Below are 26384 nucleotides of genomic sequence, written 5' to 3'. Positions count from 1 at the left end.
CGGCAGTCAGAATCATTTTAATCAACTTGTCAGTTTCAGCTGAGAAGTGATACAATTGTATCTAGTCTAGACAATGCTCTGTGAGCTAAACGACCTTGATCTCCAGACTGATACATTGTACCTAGCTAGAACGGCTCTTAGCTGAGATTATACAGTTATATTCAGTATAGACAATGCTCTGTGAGCTAAACAACCTGGACTCCAGACTGATACATTGTACATAGCTCGTCCTGCTCTCAGCTGAGAAGTGATACAATTGTATCCAGTCTAGAACAGCCTGAACTTTAAAACGGTATTCCAGGAAAAAACTACTATATATATATATATATATATATATATATATATATATATATATATATATCTCAACTGGCTCCAGAAAGTTAAACAGATTTGTAAATTACTTCTATTAAAAAATCTTAATCCTTTCAGTACTTATGAGCTTCTGAAGTTAAGGATGTTCTTTTCTATCTAAGTGCTCTCTGATGACACGTGTCTCGGGAGCCGCCCAGTTTAGAAGATGTTTGCTATGGGGATTTGCTTCTAAACTGGGCGTTTCCCCAGACACGTGTCATCAGAGAGCACTTAGACAGAAAAGAACAACCTTAACTTCAGAAGCTCATAAGTACTGAAAGGATTAAGATTTTTTAATAGAAGTAATTTACAAATCTGTTTAACTTTCTGGAGCCAGTTGATATATAAAAAAATTTTTTTTTCCTAGATAACCCCTTTAAACTGATACATTGTAGCGAAACTACCAGCGGGATTTTAGACTGAATACAATTATATCAATTTCTTAGCAGAACTTTTTACAGGTTTGCTCGATCTGAATGGACAATTTCTTCATTCACTGACAGAAAGCAAAGCTCTTAATAGCAGAGATATCAATGAAGTGTATAATAAAGTATATAAAGTATATTAATAAAGATTTCTTTATTTATAGGTTCTGATTATTTATTTTATTCCAAAATTTCCAAACCGTGATGCCTCCAGCTGTTGCAAAACTACAACTCCCAGCATGCCCGGACAGCCGAAGGCTGTCCGGGCATGCTGGGTGTTGTAATTTTGCAACAGCTGGAGGCACACTTGTTGGGGAAAAAAGAAAGCTTAGGTATATTAATCTATCGCAATATACGCATTTCTCCGCTGTTTCGGTCAAAGCCGGCTATGTGGCCCTATAGCAGAAGGGCCCCGACTGTAAAAGGTGACGACCAATGCCCCTGGAAATGGAGGGGTTAATAGCCAGCGACTCAAGTTGGTGGCTGCGCACATGCGTACGCCTGCGCTCCCTCCCGCTAGTCTTGTCACCTTTTACAGGGTCGTGCCGGGGGCCCTGTAAAACGTTTCGGTGCGGGCGCGATGACTTCCCCCGGGGCGCTCGCTTTACATCAGTTCTCAGTCTTCTCCTTCCTGTTCGTTGTACGAAGTCGTTATTTTTTTTCCGTATTTTTGGCGTTACCTGCGTCTCCCAGGTGACACATCGCTGCCTTTATTGGCTGCTTTTTGGCTTTTTTTTTTTCTCTCTTTTTTTTTTTTGTCAATGTTTATTTTTCTCGGGGACTAAGCCTCTCACCTGTCCCCTTCCCCATTCGATTGGCGCTGCGTTTTTATTGGCTGCGGGGCAGAGCCGCTGGGAGCCCCCCCGGCTATTTGTTCTCTGACTTTTATTGGATTTCCTATAAGTTTGGGGGCCCCCGGGGGGTTCCCGATGTGTTTTTCCAGCCTGTTTTATTGCGCTGCTGCCTCTGCGGCCTCGCTTTCTCTGTATATGCTAAGAGGTTAATGTTTCATTTTTCTTGGGCAATCTGGTACTGCTTAGGGAACTCCTCGGGGGGCACTGACGTGTTTTATTTGGCTTCGATCAGTCTCCCGAATCACATGTCGGATGCAGATCGGGTTAATGCTTAACTCGTCTTATAGATGGTAAAACTCCTTTAATTTGGCATCAATGGGGGCAAAAAGTGGTTTCCCAACCAGCATGCCTCCAGCTGTTGCAAAACTACAACTCCCGGCATGATGGGAATTGTAGTTTTGCACCAGCTGGAGGCACACTGGTTCGGAAACACTGGATTATCAGACATGGAACACTTCTGTATTGGAAAGAATCTGGAGAGTTCATCTGATCTACTGTATGTTCTAAATCTGTAAATTTCTTTGGCGCCCCCTGTCTGTGTTGTCTTGTATTGCAAATTATATGTTGCAGAATAAAATGATGTTCTAATAGGATATTTATATTTATCTATCTATCTATCTATCTATCTATCTATTTATTTATCTATCCATCTCATATCTATCTATCTATCTCCTATCTATCTATGTCATATTTATCTATCTATCTAATATATATCCATCTCATATCTATCTATCTATCTAATTTCTATCTATCTCATATCTATCTATCTATCTATCTCATATCTATCTATCTATCTATTTCATATCTCTCTCTCTCTCATATCTCTCTCTCTTATATCTCTTATCTCTCTCTCTCTCTTATCTCTCTCATATCTCTCTCTCTCATCTCTCTCTCTCTCTCTCTCTCTCTCTCTCATATCTCTCTCTTATATCTCTTCTCTCTCTCTCTCTTATCTCTCTCATATCTCTCATATCTCTCTCTCATATCTCTCTCTCTCTCTCTCTCTCTCTCTCTCTCTCTCTCTCTCTCTCTCTTATCTCTCTCTCTCTCTCTCTCTCTCTCTCTCTCTCTCTCCCCCTCTCTCTCTCCCTCTTCTCTCTCTCTCTCTCTCTCTCTCTCTCTCTCTCTCTCTCTCTCTCTCTCTCTCTCATATCTCATATAACAAATACACTATTGCAGAAGTGATGGTTTGTGACTTTTGTGTGCAAAAAATGCTTTTTGGCAAACAGTAGGTTAACAGGTGATCTAAACATAGACGGACCTAGCGTTTTCCAACCTGTGGCTCTACCATTGTTGCAAAACTACAACTCCCAGCATGACCTGGCAGCTAAAGGTTGCAAAATTACAATGAATTGCAACAACAGACAAAGTCGGCTCTGCTACATTGACATCCAACATTGGCACCTAATGGTTTAGTCCAGTATTGCCCAGACTGTGGCTTTCCAGCTGTTTCACAACTACAACTCCCAGCATGACCTGACGGCAAGAGGTTGCAAAACTACAATGAATTGCACCAACAGGGGAAGTCGGCTCTGCGACATTGCCATACTCAGCGCTTCTGCATCTAAGGGTCGAACAGTGTTCCCCAGACTGTGGCTCTTCAGCTCTTGCAAAACTACAACTCCCAGCATAGCCTGATGGTCAGAGGTACCAAAACTTCAATAAACTGCACCAATGGACAAACTCATCTTTACTATGGTGATGTTCTTAATACTGCTGCATCTAAGGGTCTAAGTGCTTCCCTACTTGTCACGCTCCAACCATTGCAGAACTACAACTCCCAGTATGACCTGATGGATAGAGGTTGCAAAATTACAATATATTGCACTAATGCACCAACTCAGCTCTGCTACATCGGCATTCTCACTGCTTCTTCATCTCATGGTCTAGCACAGTGTTCCCCAGTGTTTAGCTTGTTAGCTGTCCGTGCATGCTGGAAGTTTTAGTTTGGCAACATCTGGAGGTCCACTGTTTGGAGACCACTTTGCTAGACCATTAGATGCAGCTGTGGTAAAAAATGTCAATGTAGCAGAGCTGAGTTTGTCGTTTGGTTAACTTGTAGCTCTTGGGCCCCAAAGCAAACTCTGTAACAGGCCCCAGTATTTATACTACTCCCCCCTCCCTGAACTTTTAGGGTTTTAGGAAGTGCACATTATAGAGGCAGGAGATTCCAGGTGGGCATCCATCCATCCATCCATCCATCCATCCGTGATTCGCCATATTGAATTAGCGCCGGAGACAGATAACGTGGAGTCTTTAATAAGTGACGTCTCCCTGTTACTAAAACAGGATTATAAGTTTCATAAAGATGATGAGAGGTAGGTGATCATGGACTATCATCCAGCTTTCTGTGAACCCTGAATGATGGCTAACCTGTTTACTTCTACAGTATTGTGTTGCTGCTCTTTACATTTGACATTCAGGAGTCAGGGAAAGCTGTGTGAGCATGCCCTGCAGAAGCAGCCTTTCTCATTGTTTCCACCCCAACTAGAATTAGGGCACACCTCAAGGGTTTCAGTTATATCTGGTTGTGGGAAAGCTGGGTGACAACTTATGGCTGCCTTTAGATATGATATGAGATAGATAAATAGATAGATAGATAGATATGAGATAGATAGATAGACATGAGATAAATAGATAGATATGAGATAGATATGAGATAAATAGATAGATATGAGATAGATAGATATGAGATAGATAGATATGAGATAGATAGATACAGTGGGGATCAAAAGTTTGGGCCCCCCCAGGTAAAAATTTGTATTAATGTGCATAAAGAAGCCAAGGAAAGATGGAAAAATCTCCAAAAGGCATCAAATTACAAATTAGACATTCTGGAGGGGCAAGCTGTGCATAACTAGCTTGCCCCCTGACTGGTGAGCAGTTAAGGGGTTAAGAAATATACAGGCAAGGTTTTTAGCCCCCTCCCCCGTCTGTAAAAACTTGTTGGTAACTATAGTGGTATGTCCCATGGGTGGGGGGGAAGGAGTGCACCAATCAGGGGTGTAATAGTTTCCCGGGCTTTCAGGGGCCCTCCCCTGGGTATTTATAGCTGTGGTGCCTCCCTTCCCCCCCTCAATCTGCCCAGGACCCGGAGTTTTGCCCTCCCTCCCTTTTTGTATCTCTGTTTATTGTAAGTCACAGCTTGGCGGTAAGAAGACGGTGAAAGCGGGGTCAACCCGGGGTAGACCTCCACACAGGACAGTGTGGCAGCACCTCTCGGGTTGGTAAGAAGCCAATCGGTGTCTTTGTTACAGTTAAATTGTTATTTATATAAGTAATTTTATAAATAAAGCTGTGGCCGATCCCCACCCATTGAATTGTTGTTGTGTCAGTTATTATTTAATTAATTATTGTAATAAGGGGGAGGGGTAGTTATAGCCTGCTAGGAGCTAATTGGGTCTCAACAGTCTTATAATATGCGCAATTTGAGAAACCTTGGCGTTGGTGCGCGGGCTCAGGTGTGCCCTTCATATAAGGATATACTGGCTAATGTCTCAATTTTAACATCAGTGTTGAGGGTTAGCCAATGTCATTGTATACATCTACCACAGTAGTGCACCTAAATAATATGTAATATGTCAACAAAAGTTAGATTTTATTTCCATCATTTACACTTTAAAAATAACAGAAAACAAAAAAATGGCGTCTGCAAAAGTTTGGGCACCCTGCAGAGTTAATATCTTGTACTGCCCCCTTTGCAAAGCTGAGACCTGCCAGTGTCATAGATTGTTCTCAATCATCATCTGGGAAGACCAGGTGATGTCAATCTCAAAGGTTTTAAATGCCCAGACTCATCTGACCTTGCCCCAACAATCAGCACCATGGGTTCTTCTAAGCAGTTGTCTAGAAATCTGAAACTGAAAATAGTTGACGCTCACAAAGCTGGAGAAGGCTATAAGAAGATGGCAAAACGTTTTCAGATGTCAATATCCTCTGTTCGAAATGTAATTAAGAAATGGCAGTCATCAGGAACAGTGGAAGTTAAAACAAGATCTGGAAGACCAAGAAAAATATCAGACAGAACAGCTTGCAGGATTGTGAGAAAAACAATTCAAAACCCACGTTTGACTGCACAATCCCTCCAGAAAGATCTGGCAGACACTGGAGTTGTGGTACACTATTCCACTATAAAGAGATACTTGTACAAATATGGTCTTCATGGAAGAGTCATCAGAAGAAAACCTCTTTTACGTCTTCACCACAAAAATCAGCGTTTGAACTTTGCAAATGAACATATAGACAAGCCTGATGCATTTTGGAAACAAGTTCTGTGGACCGATGAGGTTAAAATTGAACTTTTTGGCTGGAATGAGCAAAGGTACGTTTGGAGAAGAAGGGGAACAGAATTTAATGAAAAGAACCTCTGTCCAACTGTTAAGCATGGGGGTGGATCAATCATGCTTTGGGGTTGTATTGCAGCCAGTGGCACAGGGAACATCTCACGAGTAGAAGGAAAAATGGATTTAATAAAATTTCTGCAAATTTTGGATGCTAAATTGATGCCATCTGTGAAAAAGCTGAAGTTAAAGAGAGGATGGCTTCTACAAATGGATAATGATCCTAAACATACCTCGAAATCCACGGGGGATTACACAAAGAGGCGTAAACTGCAGGTTTTGCCATGGCCTTCACAATCTCCTGACCTCAACATAATTGAAAATCTATGGATAGAACTTAAAAGAGCAGTGCGTGACAGACAGCCCAGAAATCTCAAAGAACTGGAAGACTTTTGTAAGGAAGAATGGGCAAAGATACCTCAAACAAGAATTGAAAGACTCTTGGCTGGCTACAAAAAGCGTTTACAAGCTGTGATACTTGCCAAAGGGGGCAGTACAAGATATTAACTCTGCAGGGTGCCCAAACTTTTGCAGACGCCATTTTTTTTTTTCTGTTATTTTGAAAGTGTAAATGATGGAAATAAAATCTAACTTTTGTTGACATATTATAAGAATGTCTAATCTGTAATTTGGTGCCTTTTGGAGAATTTTCCATCTTTATGCACAATACAAATTTTTACTTGGGGGGCCCAAACTTTTGATCCCCACTGTAGATAGATATTGGATAGATAGATAGATTTGAGATAGATAGATATGAGATAGATAGATAGATATGAGAAATAGATATGAGATAGATAGATAGATATGAGACAGATAGATAGATATGAGATAGATAGATAGATAGATATGAGATAGATAGATATGAGATAGATAGATAGATATGAGATAGATAGATAGATAGATATATAGAGATAGATAGATATTAGATAGAATGCTTAAGAATAGATGGAGAATATATAGATAGCCTTTGGCTGTCCGGGCATATTGGGAGTTGTAGTTTTGGAAAACACTGATATAGATATGAAATAAATAGACAAAAACAGGATACAAAAGGTTGAAGCCATGATTGTCGCACAGGCCCCCCGCGCTCCTCATACAATCTGACAGGTCATCACAGTGACTTCTCTCCGCAATTCTGTTGCAGATTACAGTCGTTCCGCCGCCCCTGTATATTTATTCCGTACAAATATGTCTGTCAGGTGCGTTTACTGCGGAGATTAGAGGCGCTGGTGTTTGCTTTTCTATGGGAGAGAGATGGCGCAGGGATCGTCACAGTAATACGATACAGATGTGCGCGGAGACGGCGATTTATAGACTGATGTCCCACGGTGGGAGCTGTACGCAGAGGTCCGCCGCCTGATAACATCTGCTAGGATCATTCACCGCCAGGATTAGGGGCCAATCCACCGTAATTCTGCGAATGATGGAGTAAAACCGGACAAAGCCACAGAGGACGCAACGCGGGGAAGAAAGGTTTATCACCGTGTCTGGGAGCTGGAACCTATCCGACTATTAAGACTCCATCCGGCGAGAGGACAACATCAGCGCCAAATAATGGGACAGGTCTAAGGCCGTGTTCACACTGTACGATCAGTTGGGAAAAAATCAGTTGAAAAAAATCGATTAAAAAAATTATCCATTAGTGAAGAAATAAGGTAAAAAAATATAATTTCAACATCCAGTAAATAAATACCATGATCTCTGTTTTCAGGTATTTATCTCATATCTATCTATCTATCTCATATCTATCCATCTATCTATCTCATATCTATCTATCCATCTATTTCATATCTATCTATCTCATATCTACCTATCTATCATATCTATCTATCTATCTCATATCTATCTATCTCATATCTATCTATCTCATATCTATCTATCTATCTATCTCCTATCTATCTATCTATCTATCTATCTCATATATATATCTCCATCTATCTCATATCTATCTATCTATCTATCTATCCATCTTATCTATCTATCTCATATCTATCTATCTATCTCATATATATCTCTCTATCTATCTGATATCTATCTATCTCATATCTATCTCATATCTATCTATCTCATATCTATCTATCTATCTATCTATCTCACATCTATCTATCTATCTATCTATCTCATATATATCTCTCCATCTATCTCATATCTATCTATCTATCTATCTCATATCTATCTATCTATCTCATATCTATCTATCTATCTATCTATCTATCTATCTATCTCATATCTATCTATCTATCTCATATCTATCTATCTATCTATCTCATATCTATCTCATATCTATCTATCCATCTCATATGTATCTATCTATCTATCTCATATCTATCTATCTATCTATCTATCTCATATCTATCTATCTATCTCATATCTATCTATCTATCTATCTATCTATCTCACATCTATCTATCTATCTATCTCATATATATCTCTCTATCTATCTCATATTTATCTATCTCATATCATTCTCATATCTATCTATCTCATATCTATCTATCCATCTCATATCTATCTATCTATCTATCTATCTATCTATCTATCTATCTATCTATCTCATATCTATCTATCTATCTATCTATCTATCTCATATCTATCTATCTATCTATCTATCTATCTCATATCTATCTCATAACTATCTATCTATCTATCTCATATCTATCTATCTATCTATCTATCTATCTCATATCTATCTATCTATCTATCTATCTATCTATCTATCTATCTCATATCTATCTATCTCATATCTATCTCCTATCTATCTATCTATCTATCTCATATCTATCTATCTCATATCTATCTATCTCATGTCCCCCCCCCCCCCCCTGTTTATCCCTGTATCCTCATCCTTTTATATAACATGGCACATTACATTTCTAGGTGTGAGTACAAGTTGAGTGACGGCCCCGATGAGAGTTGTAGTGGCGGCCATGTTGGCTCTCCTCCAGCTTTTCTCAGACTCAGAAGTAATTAAGACAAATCTCCTCAGGACCCCCCCCCCCCCCCCCCCATGAGATCCTTATCTGCTCCTGAGATTATACTCAGAGAATTCATTAACTGCATGGACGTCCCCCCCGCACACATGCTAAGGCCATCAGGGGGTCCAGGTCCCCTAATATACAATATGGGAAAGTAGTTGCACTCAGCCTGTAATATACGGGGTGACTCCATAATGACCGGGATATATATGGATGTGGTGGAGGGAATTCACAGTAGTGACCTGAGAGATTTACAAGGCTCTAGTACTGACTGTAAGGAGGGGGGGGGGGGGGGGGGGCTATTTTACCCTTTACCTGCAGTGTAAGATTTTTGGACCTGATTTAAGGAAACGTCGTCTATACTGCGGGACGGTCATATTTTCTACCCTGGATGATCTATGACAGATAGATAGATATGAGATAGATATGAGATAGAAATGAGATAAATAGATATGAGATAGATATGAGATAGATAGATAGATATGAGATAGATAGATATGAGATAGATATGAGATAGATAGATATGAGATAGATAGATATGAGATAGATATGAGATAGATAGATATGAGATAGATAGATATGAGATAGATAGATATGAGATAGATAGATATGAGATAGATAGATATGAGATAGATAGATATGAGATAGATAGATATGAGATAGTTAGATATGAGATAGATAGATATGAGATAGATAGATATGAGATAGATAGATATGAGATAGATAGATATGAGAGATAGATAGATATGAGAGATAGATAGATATGAGATAGATATGAGATAGATAGATATGAGATAGATATGATATAGATAGATAGATATGAGATAGATATGATATAGATAGATAGATATGAGATAGATAGATATGAGATAGATAGATATGAGAGATAGATGGATAGATATGAGATAGATAAATAGATATTAGATAGATATAGCTACATATGAGATAGATAGATATGAGATGGATAGATAGATAGATATAAGATAGAGAGATAGATAGATATGAGATAGATAGATAGATAGATATGAGATAGATAGATAGATAGATATGAGATAGATAGATATGAGATAGATAGATATGAGATAGATAGATAGATAGATAGATATGAGATAGATATGAGATAGATAGATAGATAGATAGATATGAGATAGATAGATATGAGATAGATAGATATGAGAGATAGATAGATATGAGATATATATATATATATATATATATATATATATATATAGATAGATAGATAGATAGATAGATAGATAGATAGATAGATATGAGAGATAGATAGATAGATATGAGATAGATAGATAGATATGAGATAGATAGATATGAGATAGATAGATAGATATGAGATAGATAGATATGAGATAGATAGATAGATATGACATAGATATGAGATAGATAGATATGAGATAGATAGATATGAGATAGATAGATAGATATGACATAGATATGAGATAGATAGATAGATAGATATGAGATAGATAGAGATGAGATAGATAGATATGAGATGGATAGATAGATATGAGATAGATAGATAGGAGAGATAGATAGGAGATAGATAGATAGTTATAATCCATGTGTTGGACATCTTTTATAGGGGTTATCATCCAGCTTGCAATTCTGTCCTGAATGGCAATTCTTAGTTATGCATAGATATAAGACATTGTTTACCAACCAGTGTGCCTCCAGCTGTTGCAAACAGCTACAACTCCCAGCATGCCCAGACAGATTAACATGATGGGTCTGATGTCTCTTGTCTCCTCTAAATCCTTCAATCCAAAACTATGATTGGTTGCTATGGGCGACTGAGCAACTTTGGATAAATCTTCCCCTATGAGTTCGATCATTAAAATAGAAAAGAGGGGGCGCTGTTGCATAAATATCTATGGGCAGTGTTTGTCAATGAAGGTGGTGAAAAGTGGTACTGCAAGTTAAGTCACATTTAATTTCTAATGTCTCTCTATGGCAATGCTTTCCATCCAGTGTGCCTCCTGCTGTTGCAAAACTACAACTCCCAGCATGCCCGGACAGCCAACGGCTGTCCGGGCATGCTGGGAGTTGTAGTTTTGCAATAGCTGGAGGAACACTGGTTTGGAAAAACTTCTCTGTTTCATTTAATTCTAGTTTTTTCTAGTCTTTCCTTTTCCAATCTATTATTGCGTACTACACAGTAACCTCAGCCTTGACGTTCACCTTCGCAGATTTATTAAACGTAATTTCCTGAATTTATTTTTAATTTCTTTCCCAACCCTCCCGGATTCATCTGCACGGCCCAAAGACAACACCGCACCGAATCCATTCCCTGCCATAAATCACCGTATCCGGATATGTTATCTTATAAAGGGGTCACACGTCTACCTTGTGCAGTAAGATTTAATGTACACTTCTTATTACCGATGATAAATATAATATAATCTGATATTTCTGTGCGACTGAGATCCAAAGACATTGCATTCCAAGAATCAGAGATATGGTAGGTATAGGACGAGTGGGGGCGCTGTTGCATTGCAGCTTATGGGAAGTTCTTGCCAAGAACGGTGGTAGAAAATGGTACTGCAGTGCGGAGAGATGGGGTTTGAAGTCAGGTTTGTGTCACATTTCGGTTCTAGGTCATTTTAGGGGAACAAGCGTCTCTCAGGGAATAAGCCGCCGTCTCTAATTAAATTTCCAAGACGCGACTTGAACGCGGTAGTTACTTGAGTTACCTAAAATAATAAAGTCAAGCTATTCCGCAGGCCGTCCAGCAGTTACTTGTCTTACAAATGAGCGAACTTCTATCTCACCTCTCCGCCGTCTCGAACCGCTCCGTAATTGTTTATACCGCTGACTATTAAATACGCTAACACCGCAATAACCGGCGCATTAAGCCGCAGCTTTACTTCAGCGAGAGGATTATGTGGCCTTAAGAGCTTCATCGAGTCCCCACAACGCTAAAGAGAAAATACGAATCCTCCCTTTCTCTGGAGGTCTGAGATTTATACCTATGCGTGGGAAAGCTGGGTGGCAATAAAAAAAAAATATGGCTGTCATTACTGCTCTGAATCCAGCTTTATCTGACTCCTGAATGGCTTATTTCAGATAAATAGGGATATGTTCTGCAGTCCCATAGACCTGTGCAAATAGGAAGATTTGCTATTCAGGGGTATGGGAAAGCTGGGTGACGAGCCTTGTTTTGGTTGCTTTGCAAGAAACATATACAAAATACACATACATGGATCCACGGGTTGGGGGGAAAACTAATCTAGTATGTGGGGCCCACCAATAGTCTAGACTTTAGAACAGTGTTTCCCAACCAGGGAGCCTCCATCTGTTGTGAAATCTACAGGGTAGAAAAGCGGAAGGCCGGTCTAGAATGTCAAGAGTTAATTAATAAATACTTCAATGCAGAATAGATAACTATTCTGCTGGTGATCCTGTACTGATCCTGAATTATATCCTGTATATACTCCAGAGCTGTACTCACTATTCTGCTGGTGAGGTCACTGTGTACATACATTACATTACTTATCCTGTACTGATCCTGAGTTATATCCTGTATTATACTCCAGAGCTGCACTCACTATTCTGCTGGTGAGGTCACTGTGTACATACATTACATTACTTATCCTGTACTGATCCTGAGTTATATCCTGTATTATACTCCAGAGCTGTACTCACTATTCTGCTGGTGAGGTCACTGTGTACATACATTACATTACTTATCCTGTACTGATCCTGAGTTATATCCTGTATTATACCCCAGACCTGTACTCACTATTCTGCTGGTGAGGTCACTGTGTACATACATTACATTACTTATCCTGTACTGATCCTGAGTTATATCCTGTATTATACTCCAGAGCTGTACTCACTATTCTGCTGGTGGGGTCACTGTGTACATACATTACATTACTTATCCTGTACTGATCCTGAGTTATATCCTGTATTATACTGCAGAGCTGTACTCACTATTCTGCTGGTGAGGTCACTGTGTACATGCATTACATTAATTATCCTGTACTGATCCTGAGTTATATCCTGTATTATACCCCAGACCTGTACTCACTATTCTGCTGGTGAGGTCACTGTGTACATACATTACATTACTTATTCTGTACTGACCCAGAGTTATATCCTGTATTATACTCCAGAGCTGTACTCACTATTCTGCTGGTGGGGTCACTGTGTACATACATTAATTATCCTGTACTGATCCTGAGTTATATCCTGTATTATACCCCAGAGCTGTACTCACTATTCTGCTGGTGAGGTCACTGTGTACATACATTACATTACTTATCCTGTACTGATCCTGAGTTATATCCTGTATTATACTCCAGAGCTGTACTCACTATTCTGCTGGTGAGGTCACTGTGTACATACATTACATTACTTATCCTGGACTGATCCTGAGTTATATTCTGTATTATACTCCAGAGCTGTACTCACTATTCTGCTGGTGAGGTCACTGTGTACATACATTACATTACTTATCCTGTACTGATCCTGAGTTATATCCTGTATTATACTCCAGAGCTGTACTCACTATTCTGCTGGTGGGGTCACTGTGTACATACATTACATTACTTATCCTGTACTGATCCTGAGTTATATCCTGTATTATACTCCAGAGCTGTACTCACTATTCTGCTGGTGAGGTCACTGTGTACATACATTACATTACTTATCCTGTACTGATCCTGAGTTATATCCTGTATCATACTCCAGAGCTGTACTCACTATTCTGCTGGTGAGGTCACTGTGTACATACATTACATTACTTATCCTGTACTGATCCTGAGTTATATCCTGTATCATACTCCAGAGCTGTACTCACTATTCTGCTGGTGGGGTCACTGTGTACATACATTACATTACTTATCCTGTACTGATCCTGAGTTATATCCTGTATTATACTCCAGAGCTGTACTCACTATTCTGCTGGTGAGGTCACTGTGTACATACATTACATTACTTATCCTGTACTGATCCTGAGTTATATCCTGTATCATACTCCAGAGCTGTACTCACTATTCTGCTGGTGAGGTCACTGTGTACATACATTACATTACTTATCCTGTACTGATCCTGAGTTATATCCTGTATTATACCCCAGAGCTGCACTCACTATTCTGCTGGTGAGGTCACTGTGTACATACATTACATTACTTATCCTGTACTGATCCTGAGTTATATCCTGTATTATACTCCAGAGCTGTACTCACTATTCTGCTGGTGAGGTCACTGTGTACATACATTACATTACTTATCCTGTACTGATCCTGAGTTATATCCTGTATTATACTCCAGAGCTGTACTCACTATTCTGCTGGTGAGGTCACTGTGTACATACATTACATTACTAATCCTGTACTGATCCTGAGTTGTATCCTGTATTATACTCCAGAGCTGTACTCACTATTCTGCTGGTGGGGTCACTGTGTGGAGTTTATAAAGTACATGCAGTACACTTACCTCTGGTCTATCGGCCTCCTTCTCAATAATATTTGGGTTAGGCTCATTCTTTTTAAATAATATTAGTAAGATTGCAGTTATCTTATGGCCGTTGGCTGTCTGGGCATGCTGGGAGTGGTAGTTTTGCAACATCTGGAGACACACTGTTTGAAATACACTGTCCTATCGTATAAGGTATTGAATTGCAAAATTAAACTTTTATCTGCTCAACCAAACTCTGAATATGAAAAAGAATCCCATATGATAATAATACAGGTGGTTTAATAACCTTCAATACAGAAAACACATAATATCAACAAACAAACTGAACGATACATTGATGTAAATATAAGTGTCACATGTCGGCTTCATTGTGCGGTTATCTCTACTTCTGCCACCAGATGTCGCTGTTACCCTGTCAGCCACATTAAATGTATTGGTTTGTTACCTGTATCCTCTTCTTCTCTATGTGAAATCTTGGTGGAGTTCTTCTTTATTTTTTGTAGGAATGTCCTGGTTTTATCTTTGCCAAAGACAAGGTGTATTCCATCCTTCATCTCTACCAGCTTGTCTTTAAGTCTGAATTATAGTATTATAGTAGTTATATTCTTGTATATAGGAGGCAGTATTATAATAATTCTATTCTTGTACATAGGAGCAATATTATAGTAGTTATATTCTTGTATATAGAGGCAGTATTATAGTAGTTATATTCTTGTACATAGGAGGCAGTATTATAATAATTCTATTCTTGTACATAGGAGGCAGTATTATACAAGTTGAATTTTTACAGCACTTTTCACCCATTTTAATGCACAACCTTCTTTCCTGTTCTGATAGTTTGCTGCAATGTATCACTTCAGGTAAAATGTATCCAGGCTGTTTAGCTCCCATTGTGCAGATTGGATACAATTGTATTGGGTCCATACGGATTTCCAGCCTTTGATTAGACCCAAGAAAGCGGGTGACATCCAATATGGCTCATATGGTCATCACTGCTCTTACGGGGGTTGTCCTCCATCTTTTCTAGAAAACTCATATAAACGTTATAGAAGACTCCCATCGGGTTTCTTATCCAGCTTCCCTAGACTCCTGAATGGCAAATCAGAGTCTGGGACAGCTGGGCGATCACCCTTGTGGGAGCTGTGAAGGGACCATCCAGGTCATGTAGGGACATTTCTTATTTAACCCTTCGGAGATCGCACAGCCCAAAATGACAAAACACAAGCTGTAAAGTTTTCAGGTATCTTTATTTATACCTTGTCCATGTAGAAAGTCAATATACAATAAAAATAGATCAAGGATACATAGAGAAGTGCATGAAACATGAGCCCCTGCTCCACAGAGCTTACACTCTACATCATGGATTGTGCGTGTCTGGAGTACGGTTTAGGGTTAGGTTTATGGGCTGTCATGTGGATGATGATGGATTATGGGTAACTGCAACAAAAAGTAATAGAATTCTATATAAAATATAGATGTCTGTGTTTATATAACACTCATCTTCCTCCCATGGCCTTGCTTCCCATCAGCAATGTTTCCCAACCAGGGTGCCTCCAGCTGTTGCAAAAGTACAACTCCTAGCATGCCCGGACAGCCGAAGGTTGTCCGGGCATGCTGGGAGTTGTACTTTTGCAACAGCTGGAGGCACCCTGGTTGGGAAACACTGACCTTTAGGATAGAAGAGTTACATGGTCAATGGCCTGTGAGGATGGAGGCACCTATATGGGTCTGACCTTTGCCCCCACTCCCCCCCCCCCCATTAGGACTGCAACTAACGTTAATAATCTTCATAACCGATTAATTTCCCGATTATTATATTTTTTTTCGATTAATCAAATTTAAAATACGTATTGCTTTAATTTAATTAATCATATTCAGACCCCTATAACTTTTTTTTTATTTTTCAGTCTACGACGCTGTTTTAGGGCAGATTTTTTTGCGCATGATCGGTTATTTGTATTTGTAGTTTTTTTTTTCTTTACACCTTTCAACATAACATACGATTTTAACAGTTCAGACAATTCTGCACAAGATTATGTTTATTTTTTTTTTTTTTTTATTCTGTAAATGGCAAATAGGGGGTGATTTTAATTTTAATTATGGGAGAGGTTTATATAAAAAAAAAAAAAAAAAAATTGATGTTAAAATTCAGATGGGGGTGCTGTTGCATTATAATCTATGGGAAAAAAAAGTTTGTTAATTGGGATTGTGAAAAGCGGTACTGCAAAACATTGAATTTGGGAAAAGTTAATCGGCAGCACCAAATGTCAGATCCGAGTTTTAGGTGACATATTCTTTAACGTTACTTCTAATTTCTAATCTACAATATCAAAATCCCACCTCTATCTTAGTTCTCTCTATAACATCACTTTCTATTAACAAACAATGAGATGTCTCTTTACACCAGTGTTTCTAAACCAGGGTGCCTCCAGCTGTTGCAAAACTACAACTCTCAGCATGCCCGGACAGTTTTGCAACAGCTGAAGGAACATTAATTGGGAAAACACTGCTCTACAGCCCTGAACTGTCTCTATTATCAAGATGTCTCATAGACTGTTCCAAGTCCAACCAAGTTCTGAACTACCTCCTAAGCTGTCTCCAAATGACAGTGTCCCTTCTCAGTCCCACGACATTCTCCAGATCTTTAAAAACTTTCCTCCAGGTCTAGAACTTTCTTCTCCTCCCAGCCCTGACCTTTCTCCATAAGGTCTTAAAGGGGTACTCCGGTGGAAAACAAATGTTTTTTCAAATCAACTGGTGCCAGAAAGTTCTACAGATTTGTAAATTACTTCTATATGAAAAATCTTAATTCTTCCAGTACTTATCAGCTGCTGTATGCTCATTAGGAAGTTGTGTAGCTCTTTCCAGTCTGACCACAGCGCTCTCTGCTGACACCTCTGTCCGTGTCAGAAACTGTCCAGATTAGAAGCAAATCCCCAGAGCAAACCTCTCCTGCTCTGGACAGTTCCTGACATGGACAGAGGTGGCAGCAGAGAGCACTGTGGTCAGACTGTAAAGAGTTTCACAATTTCCTCTGTAGTATAGGGGTTAAGTGTTTGATTGTGGGGGGACCGAACCGCTGGGACCCCCGCAATCTCCTGCATGGGGCCACGGCTCTGCAGCGGCTCTCCCGTGCAGGAAGTTACGCTGCGGCCGTCACGCCTCCTCCATGTACTTCTATGGGAGAGGCAGCGTTCGTGTGTCCCTGCCTCTCCCATACAACTGTATTGGGAGGGGGCGTACTGGCGACCTCTCTGAGCACATTAGCCGCTCACATAGAGCGGCAATGCGGGGCCCCGTTTGGGAGATCACGGGGGGTCCCAGCGGTTGGACCCCCGCACGATCAGACACTTATCCCTTATCCTGTGGATACGTGATACGGTGTCTCTTGCTGCAGATGTCCTTTAAGATTTTTTAATAGAAGTAATTTACAAATCTGTTTAACTTTCTGGCACCAGCTGATTTGAAAACATTATTTTTCCATCGGAGTTCCCCTTCAAACTCTCTCCAACTCCATAACATCTTTATCTGTTTCTATCAGATGCCCAGATCGTCTCCAAACTACGATGGGCACAATTAGACTCACGACTGTCTACAGCACCAATGGTCTCCAAACTGTGGACCTCCAGCTGTTTGGTCTCCAAACTCCCAGCATGCTTTGAGTTGTAGTTTTGTAACCTCTGGGCATCCACAGTTTGGAGACCACTACTTTACCAGGTCTTGAATGGTCTCCAATAGATCCTGGACTTTCTCCACCATAAGACATAATTAGATGTCTTCATCTGCTTCAGACCTTGAACTTTCTCCTCCTCCTCCCACCCTGACTGTCCCAAGTTCTAAACGGTCTCCATCAGATCCTGAATAGAGATGAGCGAACTTACAGTAAATTCGATTCGTCATGAACTTCTCGGCTCGGCAGTTGATGACTTATCCTGCATAAATTTGTTCAGCTTTCAGGTGCTCCGGTGGCTGGAAAAGGTGGATACAGTCCTAAGAGACTCTTTCCTAGGACTGTATCCACCTTTTCCAGCCCACCGGAGCACCGGAAAGCTGAACTAATTTATGCAGGATAAGGCATCAACTGCCGAGCCGAGAAGTTTGTGACGAATCGAATTTACTGTAAGTTCGCTCATCTCTAATACTGAACCTTCTCTATCATAAGACCCAGAACTATCAAATGTCTCCTTCTGTCTTGGGTATTCAACTTTCCCAGGTTCTAAACTGTCTCCATAAGATCCTGAACATTCTCCACCATAAGACCCAGAACGATCACGTCTCCATCTACCTTAGATCCTGAACTTTGGAGACCATTGCTTTAGCAGATGTTAAAGGGGTTCTCCACCAGAAGGTGATTTTAGTATGTACCTGGCAGACAGTAATGGACATGCTTAGGAAGGATCTGCGCTTGTCTTGGGGCTAAATGGCTATGTTGTGAGATTACCATAACACTGTGGCTAACTGGTATTTCCTGTTTGACTTTTCTTTTTTTTTACTACAAATCCCACAATTCCATCTTCCTCCCTCCAACACATGAGCCACCCCACCCATTGAAACATAAATGAGCTGCATCCATTCAAATGAGTGTGGTTTTCAATCAGGGTGCCTACAGCTGTTGCATTAGTTGCAGATTGATCGCTCCACCCATTGAAGCAGACAGGCTCCCTGTCATCAGCTGACTAGTGATGTCAGGTCTCAGCCGCATTGCAACCTGGGAAAAATCTGAGACAACAGTCATTTTGTATGCTGTTAAAAATACAGACACTATATTATGAACTACACTAACTTTACAGCCCCTGCTGCATAGTCAAATAAAAAAAAAATCCTGGAATACCCCTTTAAATGGTCTCCATTAGATCCTGGATTTTATCCACCATATGACCCGGAACTATCAGATATCTCCTTCTGCCTCGGATCTTGAACTTTCCTAAGTTCTAAAATGTCTCCATCGGATCCTAAACTTTCTCCACTATAAGACCCAGAACTACCAGATGTCTTCATCTGCCTCAGATCTTCACCTTTCTTCACCTCCCACCCGGACCTTTCTCCTTCAGGTCTTCAACTTCTTTAGATTCCCAAGTTGTCTCCAAACTAAGATGGGTCACACTCACGACTGTCTACAGCACCAAAGGTCTCCAAACTGTGGACCTCCAGCTGTTTGGTCTCCAAACTCCCAGCATCCCTGGAGTTGTAATTTTGCAACATCTGGAGGTCCAGTTTGGAGACCACTGCTCTGGTAGATATTGAATGGTCTCCATTAGATCCTGGACTATTTCTACTATAAGACCCAGAACTATCAGATATCTAATCTGCCTCGGATCTTGGACTGTCCCAAGTTCTAAACTTTCACCATCAGGTCCTGAACCTTCTCTATCATAATAAGACCCAGAACTATCAAATGTCTCCTTCTGCCTCAGGTATTCAACTTTCCCAGATTCTAAACTGTCTCCATAAGACCCAGAACAATCACGTCTCCATCTTCTTGAGAATTTAAAGGGGTATTCCAGAATTTTATATATATATATATATATATATATATATATATATATATATATATATATCAACTGGCTCCAGAAAGTTAAACAGATTTGTAAATTACTTCTATAAAAAAATCTTAATCCTTCTAATAATTATCACCTGCTGAAGTTGAGTTGTTCTTTTCTGTCTGACAACAGTGCTCTCTGCTGACATCCCTGCATGTCTTGGGAACTGCACAGAGTAGAAGAGGTTTGCTATTGGGATTTGCTTCTACTCTGGACAGTTCCCGAGACAGGTGTCATCAGAGAGCACTTAGAAAAGAACAACTCAACTTCAGCAGCTCATAAGTACTGAAAGGATTAAGATTCTTTAATAGAAGTAATTTACAAACCTGTTTAACTTTCTGGAGCCAGTTGATTGATTATAAATATATATATATATATATATATATATATATATATATATATAAATGTTTTTTCCTGGATAACCCTTTTAATTAGAGCTGGCGGCTGCAGTACCACTTTCTACCACTGTTGATGGTGAGAATTTATCATTAACTGCAATGCAACAGCGCCCCCCACATATATTTATACCATAACTCTGATACTTGAAATGCAATATCTTTGGTTTAATCAGTCCCCCAGAGATATCAGATTTATATTTATCATAAGTATTAAGAAATATAGATTATATCTTAAACTTTCCCAAGTTCTAAAATGTCCCCATCAGATCCTGAACTTTTTCCGCTATAAAACTCACCAGAAGTACCAGATGTCTCCATCTACCTTGGTTCTTGAACTTTCCCGTGTTCTAAACTATCTCCATAAGATCCTGATTTGTCTTTGTCTCCTTCACATCCCAAGCTGTCTAAAAACTTTTTCCTTACCTGTTCTAGACCAGTGTTTCCCAACCAGCGTGCCTCCAGCTGTTGCAAAACTACAACTCCCAGCATGCCCGGACAGCCTTTGGCTGTCCGGGCATGCTGGGAGTTGTAGTTTTGCAACAGCTGGAGGCACGCTGGTTGGGGAATACAGTTCTAGACTCTCACTTATCTGACTTTTCTCCACTTTCCTCTTCGATCCCAATAGTGTATTGCGCCGTAACCTCAGACTTGGCGTTCGCATTTTACAGATTTATTCAACGTAATTTCCTGACTTTATTTTTTTAATTTCTTTCCCAACCTCCCGAATCAATGAACAGGAAACACCAGATTCATCTGTGCGGCCCAAAGACAACACCGCGCCGAATCCAATCTCTGCTATAAATCGTAGCAGACGTGTATGTTATTTTTTTTTTAAGGGGCTACACATCGAATATCTATAATATAGATTTCTTATTAATTATGATAAATATAAATCTGATATTTCGGGGGGACTGATCAATCCAAAGATATTGCATTCCAGGGATCAGAGCTATAGAGGTATAAATATGTTACATGTGGGGGGCGCTGTTGCATTGCAGTTTATAGGATATTCTCGCCAACAACAGTGGTAGAAAGTGGTACTGCAGCCGCCAGTTCTAATTACATTTCCAGGACGCGACGTAAATGTAAATTTATTTTTCTTTCTTGGTAGTTACTCGGGTTACCTAAAATAAAAAAAAGTCAAGCTATTCCGCAGGCCGTCCAGCAGTTACTTGTCTTACAATTGAGCGAACTTCTATCTCACTTCTCCGCTGTCCCCAAACAGCTCCGACATTATTTAGACCGCAATAACCGGCGCATTAAGCCGTCGCCTTACTATAACGGGAAGATTATGGAGCCTAATATACTTGATTGAGGTCCCTACAAAGCTATACAGCAACTAGGAGTCCTCCCCTTCTCTAGAGGTCTGAGATTTATACCTGTGCCTGGGAAAGCTGGGTGAGAAAAAAATAAAAAATATGGTCGCCATTACAGGGGGATCCTCCAGCTTTATCTGGTCCTAAGTCCTGAATGGATTATTCTAGATAAACAGTGATATCTACTGCAGTCCCATTGACATGTGCAACTATGAAGATTTACTATTCAGGGGTATGAGAAAGCTGGGTTGTTTTGTTTGCTACTCAGCTTTCTGAGAAACACACAAGCTAAAAAAAACAAATGGAAGAAGTTGACTTAGGGACTGATATCTACACAGAAAAGAAAAAAAGCTGAAATGTTTAGACCAGTGTTCTCCAATCTGTGTCTCTCCAGCTGTTGAGAAACTACAACTCCCATCATGCCCTGACAGCCACATGGGGAAAACACTGAATTAGAATGTCAGGATCATGAATGGTCTAGACCAGTGGTCGCCAACCTGCGGACCTCCAGATGTTGCAAAACTAAAACTCCCAGCATGCCCGGACAGCCGTTGGCTGTCCGGGCATGCTGGGAGTTGTAGTTTTGCAACATCTGCAGGTACGCAGGTTGAAGACCACTGCTCTAGAATGTTGGTACCATTAATGGTCAAACATGTCGCACATGCATGGCACATTTGTTTGGTCATAAGTTGTAGTTTTGCAAAAGCTGTAGAGCTACAGATCAGAATGATGGGGCTTACAAATGATCTAGAACGTCAGGCCTATAAATTGCCTAGAATTTTGGGACTAGAAAAAGAGCATTAAGTGTATTTGTTTCAGCATAATAGGAGTTGTACTTCTGCAACAGTTGGAGAGCCACAAATGGGGCACGAGTGGTCTAAAATGTCAGGCCCATGAATGGATGAGAATGTCATGACCATGGTCTAGAATGTTGGGACCATGAATGATCTAGAATGTTGGGACCCTCAATAGTCTAGAATGTTGGAAGCATGAATGGTCTGTAATTTTGGGAATATGAATGGACTAGAACATCAGGATTAGGGTCTAAAGAGCCAAGCCTATAAATGATCTAGAATATCAGAATCATGAGTTGTGTAGGATATTGTGACCACAAATGGTCTATAATTTAGGGACCTTTCATAGGGTCAACATTCTAGACTCTGAAATATTGGGCTCATAGATGGTGTAAAATGCTAAGCTCATTAATGGTTTAGAATGTTGAACCATTGAATGGTCTAGAATGTTGAGCCCATGAGTAGTCTAGGATGTTAAGCTCATTAATTGTCTAAAATGCTGAACCATTGAATGGTCTAGAATTATGTGATCACAAATGGTCTAGAATGCAGGTACCATAAATGGTCTAGAACATTGATACCATAAACAGTCTAGAACATTGAGCCCATGAATAATGTAGAATGTTGAGCCCATGAATAGTCTAGAATGTTGAGCCCATGAATAGTCTAGAATGTTGAGCCAATGAATAGTCTAGAATGTTGAGACCATGAATAGTCTAGAATGTTGAGCTCATAGTCTAGAATGTTGAACCCATAAATGGTCTAGAATGTTGAGCCCATAGTCTAGAATGTTGAGCCCATGAATAGTCTAAGGACATTGATCCCATAAACGGAATAGGATGTTGAGCCCATGAATAGTCTAGAATGTTGAGCCCATAGTCTAGAATGTTGAGCCTATGAATAGTCGAAGAACATTGATCCCATAAATGGAATAGAATGTTGAGGCCATAAATGGAATAGAATGTTGAGCCCATGAATAGTCTAGAATGCTGAGCCCATGAATAGTCTAGAATGTTGAGCCCATAGTCTAGAATGTTGAGCCTATGAATAGTCGAAGAACATTGATCCCATAAATGGAATAGAATGTTGAGGCCATAAATGGAATAGAATGCTGAGCCCATGAATAGTCTAGAATGTTGAGACCATGAATGTTCTAGAATGTTGAGACCATGAATGGTCTAGAATGTTGAGCCCATGAATGGTCTAGAATGTTGAACCCATGAATAGTCTAGAATGTTGAACCCATGAATAGTCTAGAATGTTGAGCCCATGAATGGTCTAGAATGTTGAACCCATGAATGGTCTAGAATGTTGAGCCCATGAATGGTCTAGAATGTTGAGCCCATGAATAGTCTAGAATGTTGAGCCCACGAATAGTCTAGAATGTTGAGCCCATGAATAGTCTAGAATGTTGAGCCCATGAATAGTCTAGAATGTTGAGCCCATGAATAGTCTAGAATGTTGAGCCCATGAATAGTCTAGAATGTTGAGCCCATGAATAGTCTAGAATGTTGAGCACATGAATGGCCTAGAATGTTGAGCCCATGAATAGTCTAGAATGTTGAGCCCATGAATGGTCTAGAATGTTGAGCCCAAAGTCTAGAATGTTGAGCCCATGAATGGTCTAGTATTTTGGTAGCATAAATGGTCTATGAGAGTCAGGCCTATACATGAACTAGAATATTAGAACCATGAATCATCTAGAACTTTGGGGCCAAGAAAAAGGCAAAATGGTGTATCTGCTTTTTTATTGCCAAACTGTAGAGTACAATATGCTGGGATCTGTGTGGAGTGTGGTAAAGCCAAGGCACCGGAATCTGTCAAGACTACAACTCTCATCATCTCTATTACCTGAATGACCAGCAGGTGATGATGTAAGAACTCAGCGAGTAAAGGGACCCGCGACTATCGGTGCTTCAGGTAATAAGACGCATTAATACGAAATTACAAATTTCTGGTAAAAACATATTTAAAGCAGAAACAAATTCTTTCAGATTATTTTCTTTGTCTCTAATATAGAGGGAAAATTCTATACATAAAAAAAATCCATGATAAAAAAATCCAACTACAGCTCATTTGCATAAGAAGGTGGAGCTATAAAATTACAGAATATGAAATACAAAGCAGGGGCGGTCCTAAAATAGGGCTAAAGGGAAACCTCACCTAAAATTTAAAATATGTTTTAGTTTTGCTATTGGGGAAAAATCTTTGTTTCCCAACCAGGGTGCCTCCAGCTGTTGCAAGACTACAACTTACAGCATGCCCGGACAGCCAGCGGCTGTCCGGGCATGCAAGGAGTTGTAGTTTTGCAACAGCTGGAGGCCCCTTAGTTGGGAAACACTGGACTAGATAATATTGGGATGGGGGGCTTGACCCAAAACTAAATTGCATATATTAAAGGGGAAGACATCAGTGCAAATCCCCAATATGGTATCCTACTTTAGAGGGTGATAGGTGGAATTCCCCTTTAAATTTGCATATGCACTTCTATGTGAAGCCTAAAGGGGGTATGTCCACAAAAATGGAGCTGCTTTCTTGTAGAAACAGCGCCACTCCTGTGCAAAAGGCTGTGTCCGGTATTGCAGCTTCACCAAAAAAATTATGGTTGAGTTGCAATACCACACACAGCCTGATGACGGGTGTGGCGCTGTTTTTTTTTTTGTTTTTTTTTTAGAAGAAAGCAGCCATGTTTTTGTCATCCTGCACAATCCCCACAGTCATTTGTGATTGTCAATAGCAAACTGTAAAAAAAAAAAAAAGAAAAATATTCAAATATATATTTACATAAAAAAGCGCCTTATATAAACCATAAATAGTGATACAATGTATAAAATATAGAACACGCTACTGTGCCAGTTTATATACATCGCAGCTATATACAGGGTGCGGTTAACCCTATCGTTCCTGGTGCTAGACCTTCCAAGGCAGTGCTAGGGTTAACCGGCTGGTCAGTACATAAAAGATAATAAAAAAACGACAACGACAAATACTATATACAAAGATGGAGGTAAGCTGCCATATTATAGTGATTACAGTATATACCGGGCTCCTGGGGGCCGGGGGCTCTAGGTGGGAGGGGGCCCATCATACTTAAGCATCAGGTTAAAGGAACGTGCAAAGTTGTTAGACAGGGCGCAATTCTTGGTTTCCTGTAGAAGAGGGAGAAGAAATGCCAAGAGGAGGAGGAGGAGGAGGAGCAACTGCAGAGGCAACGCAGCGCAACACACCCGGTGCAGGAACGAGCAGAGCCCCCCGCCGGTCTGCAACAAAAAAGACAGGAATCAGTTATAAAGAGCATCAATACACAATGGATAGGCGGTGATGTCATAAGTGATGGCACCGCTGATCTCTAGTGAATGGATAGGCTGTAATGATGTCACCGCTGATCTCTAGTGAATGCATAGGCTGTAATTATGTCACTGCTGATCTCTAGTGATGGATAGGCTGTAATGATGTCACAGCTGATCTCTAGTGAATGGATAGGCTGTAATGATGTCACCGCTGATCTCTAGTGATGGATAGGCTGTAATGATGTCACCGCTGATCTCTAGTGATGGATAGGCTGTAATGATGTCACAGCTGATCTCTAGTGAATGGATAGGCTGTAATGATGTCACCGCTGATCTCTAGTGATGGATAGGCTGTAATGATGTCACCGCTGATCTCTAGTGTATGGATAGGCTGTATTCTCAGTGATGGCACCGCTGATCTCTAGTGATGGATAGGCTGTATTCTCAGTGATGGCACCGCTGATCTCTAGTGATGGATAGGCTGTATTCACAATGGTGACACCGCTGATCTCTAGTGATGGATAGGCTGTATTCTCGGTGATGTGACCGCTGATCTCTAGTGAATGGATACGCTGTATTCTCAGTGATGTAACCGCTGATCTCTAGTGATGGATAGGCTGTATTCTCAGTGATGTCACTGCTGATCTCTAGTGATGGATAGGCTG

At 40.2% G+C, this 26384-nt stretch overlaps 1 protein-coding gene across 11 annotated transcripts in view; it reads right to left on the bottom strand.

Annotated features, from left to right (window-relative positions):
* Positions 1–21328: 21328 nt before the first annotated feature.
* The window catches only part of SYNE3 (spectrin repeat containing nuclear envelope family member 3), a 107769-nt gene continuing 102713 nt past the window's right edge, over positions 21329–26384 (bottom strand). For all 11 annotated transcript variants that reach the window (XM_056547355.1, XM_056547354.1, XM_056547357.1 and 8 more), the window contains one exon: positions 21329–25689. In XM_056547355.1, coding sequence (XP_056403330.1) covers positions 25495–25689 — 195 coding nt within the window. In that variant the 3' untranslated portion in view covers positions 21329–25494. The remainder of the gene's footprint in view (positions 25690–26384) is intronic.

The sequence above is a fragment of the Hyla sarda genome, chromosome 11 (assembly GCF_029499605.1).
Source record: "Hyla sarda isolate aHylSar1 chromosome 11, aHylSar1.hap1, whole genome shotgun sequence".
Taxonomy (NCBI): Eukaryota; Metazoa; Chordata; class Amphibia; order Anura; family Hylidae; genus Hyla; species Hyla sarda.
Note: the sequence above shows the minus strand (reverse complement) of the source record. Positions and strands in the feature narration are given on the sequence as shown.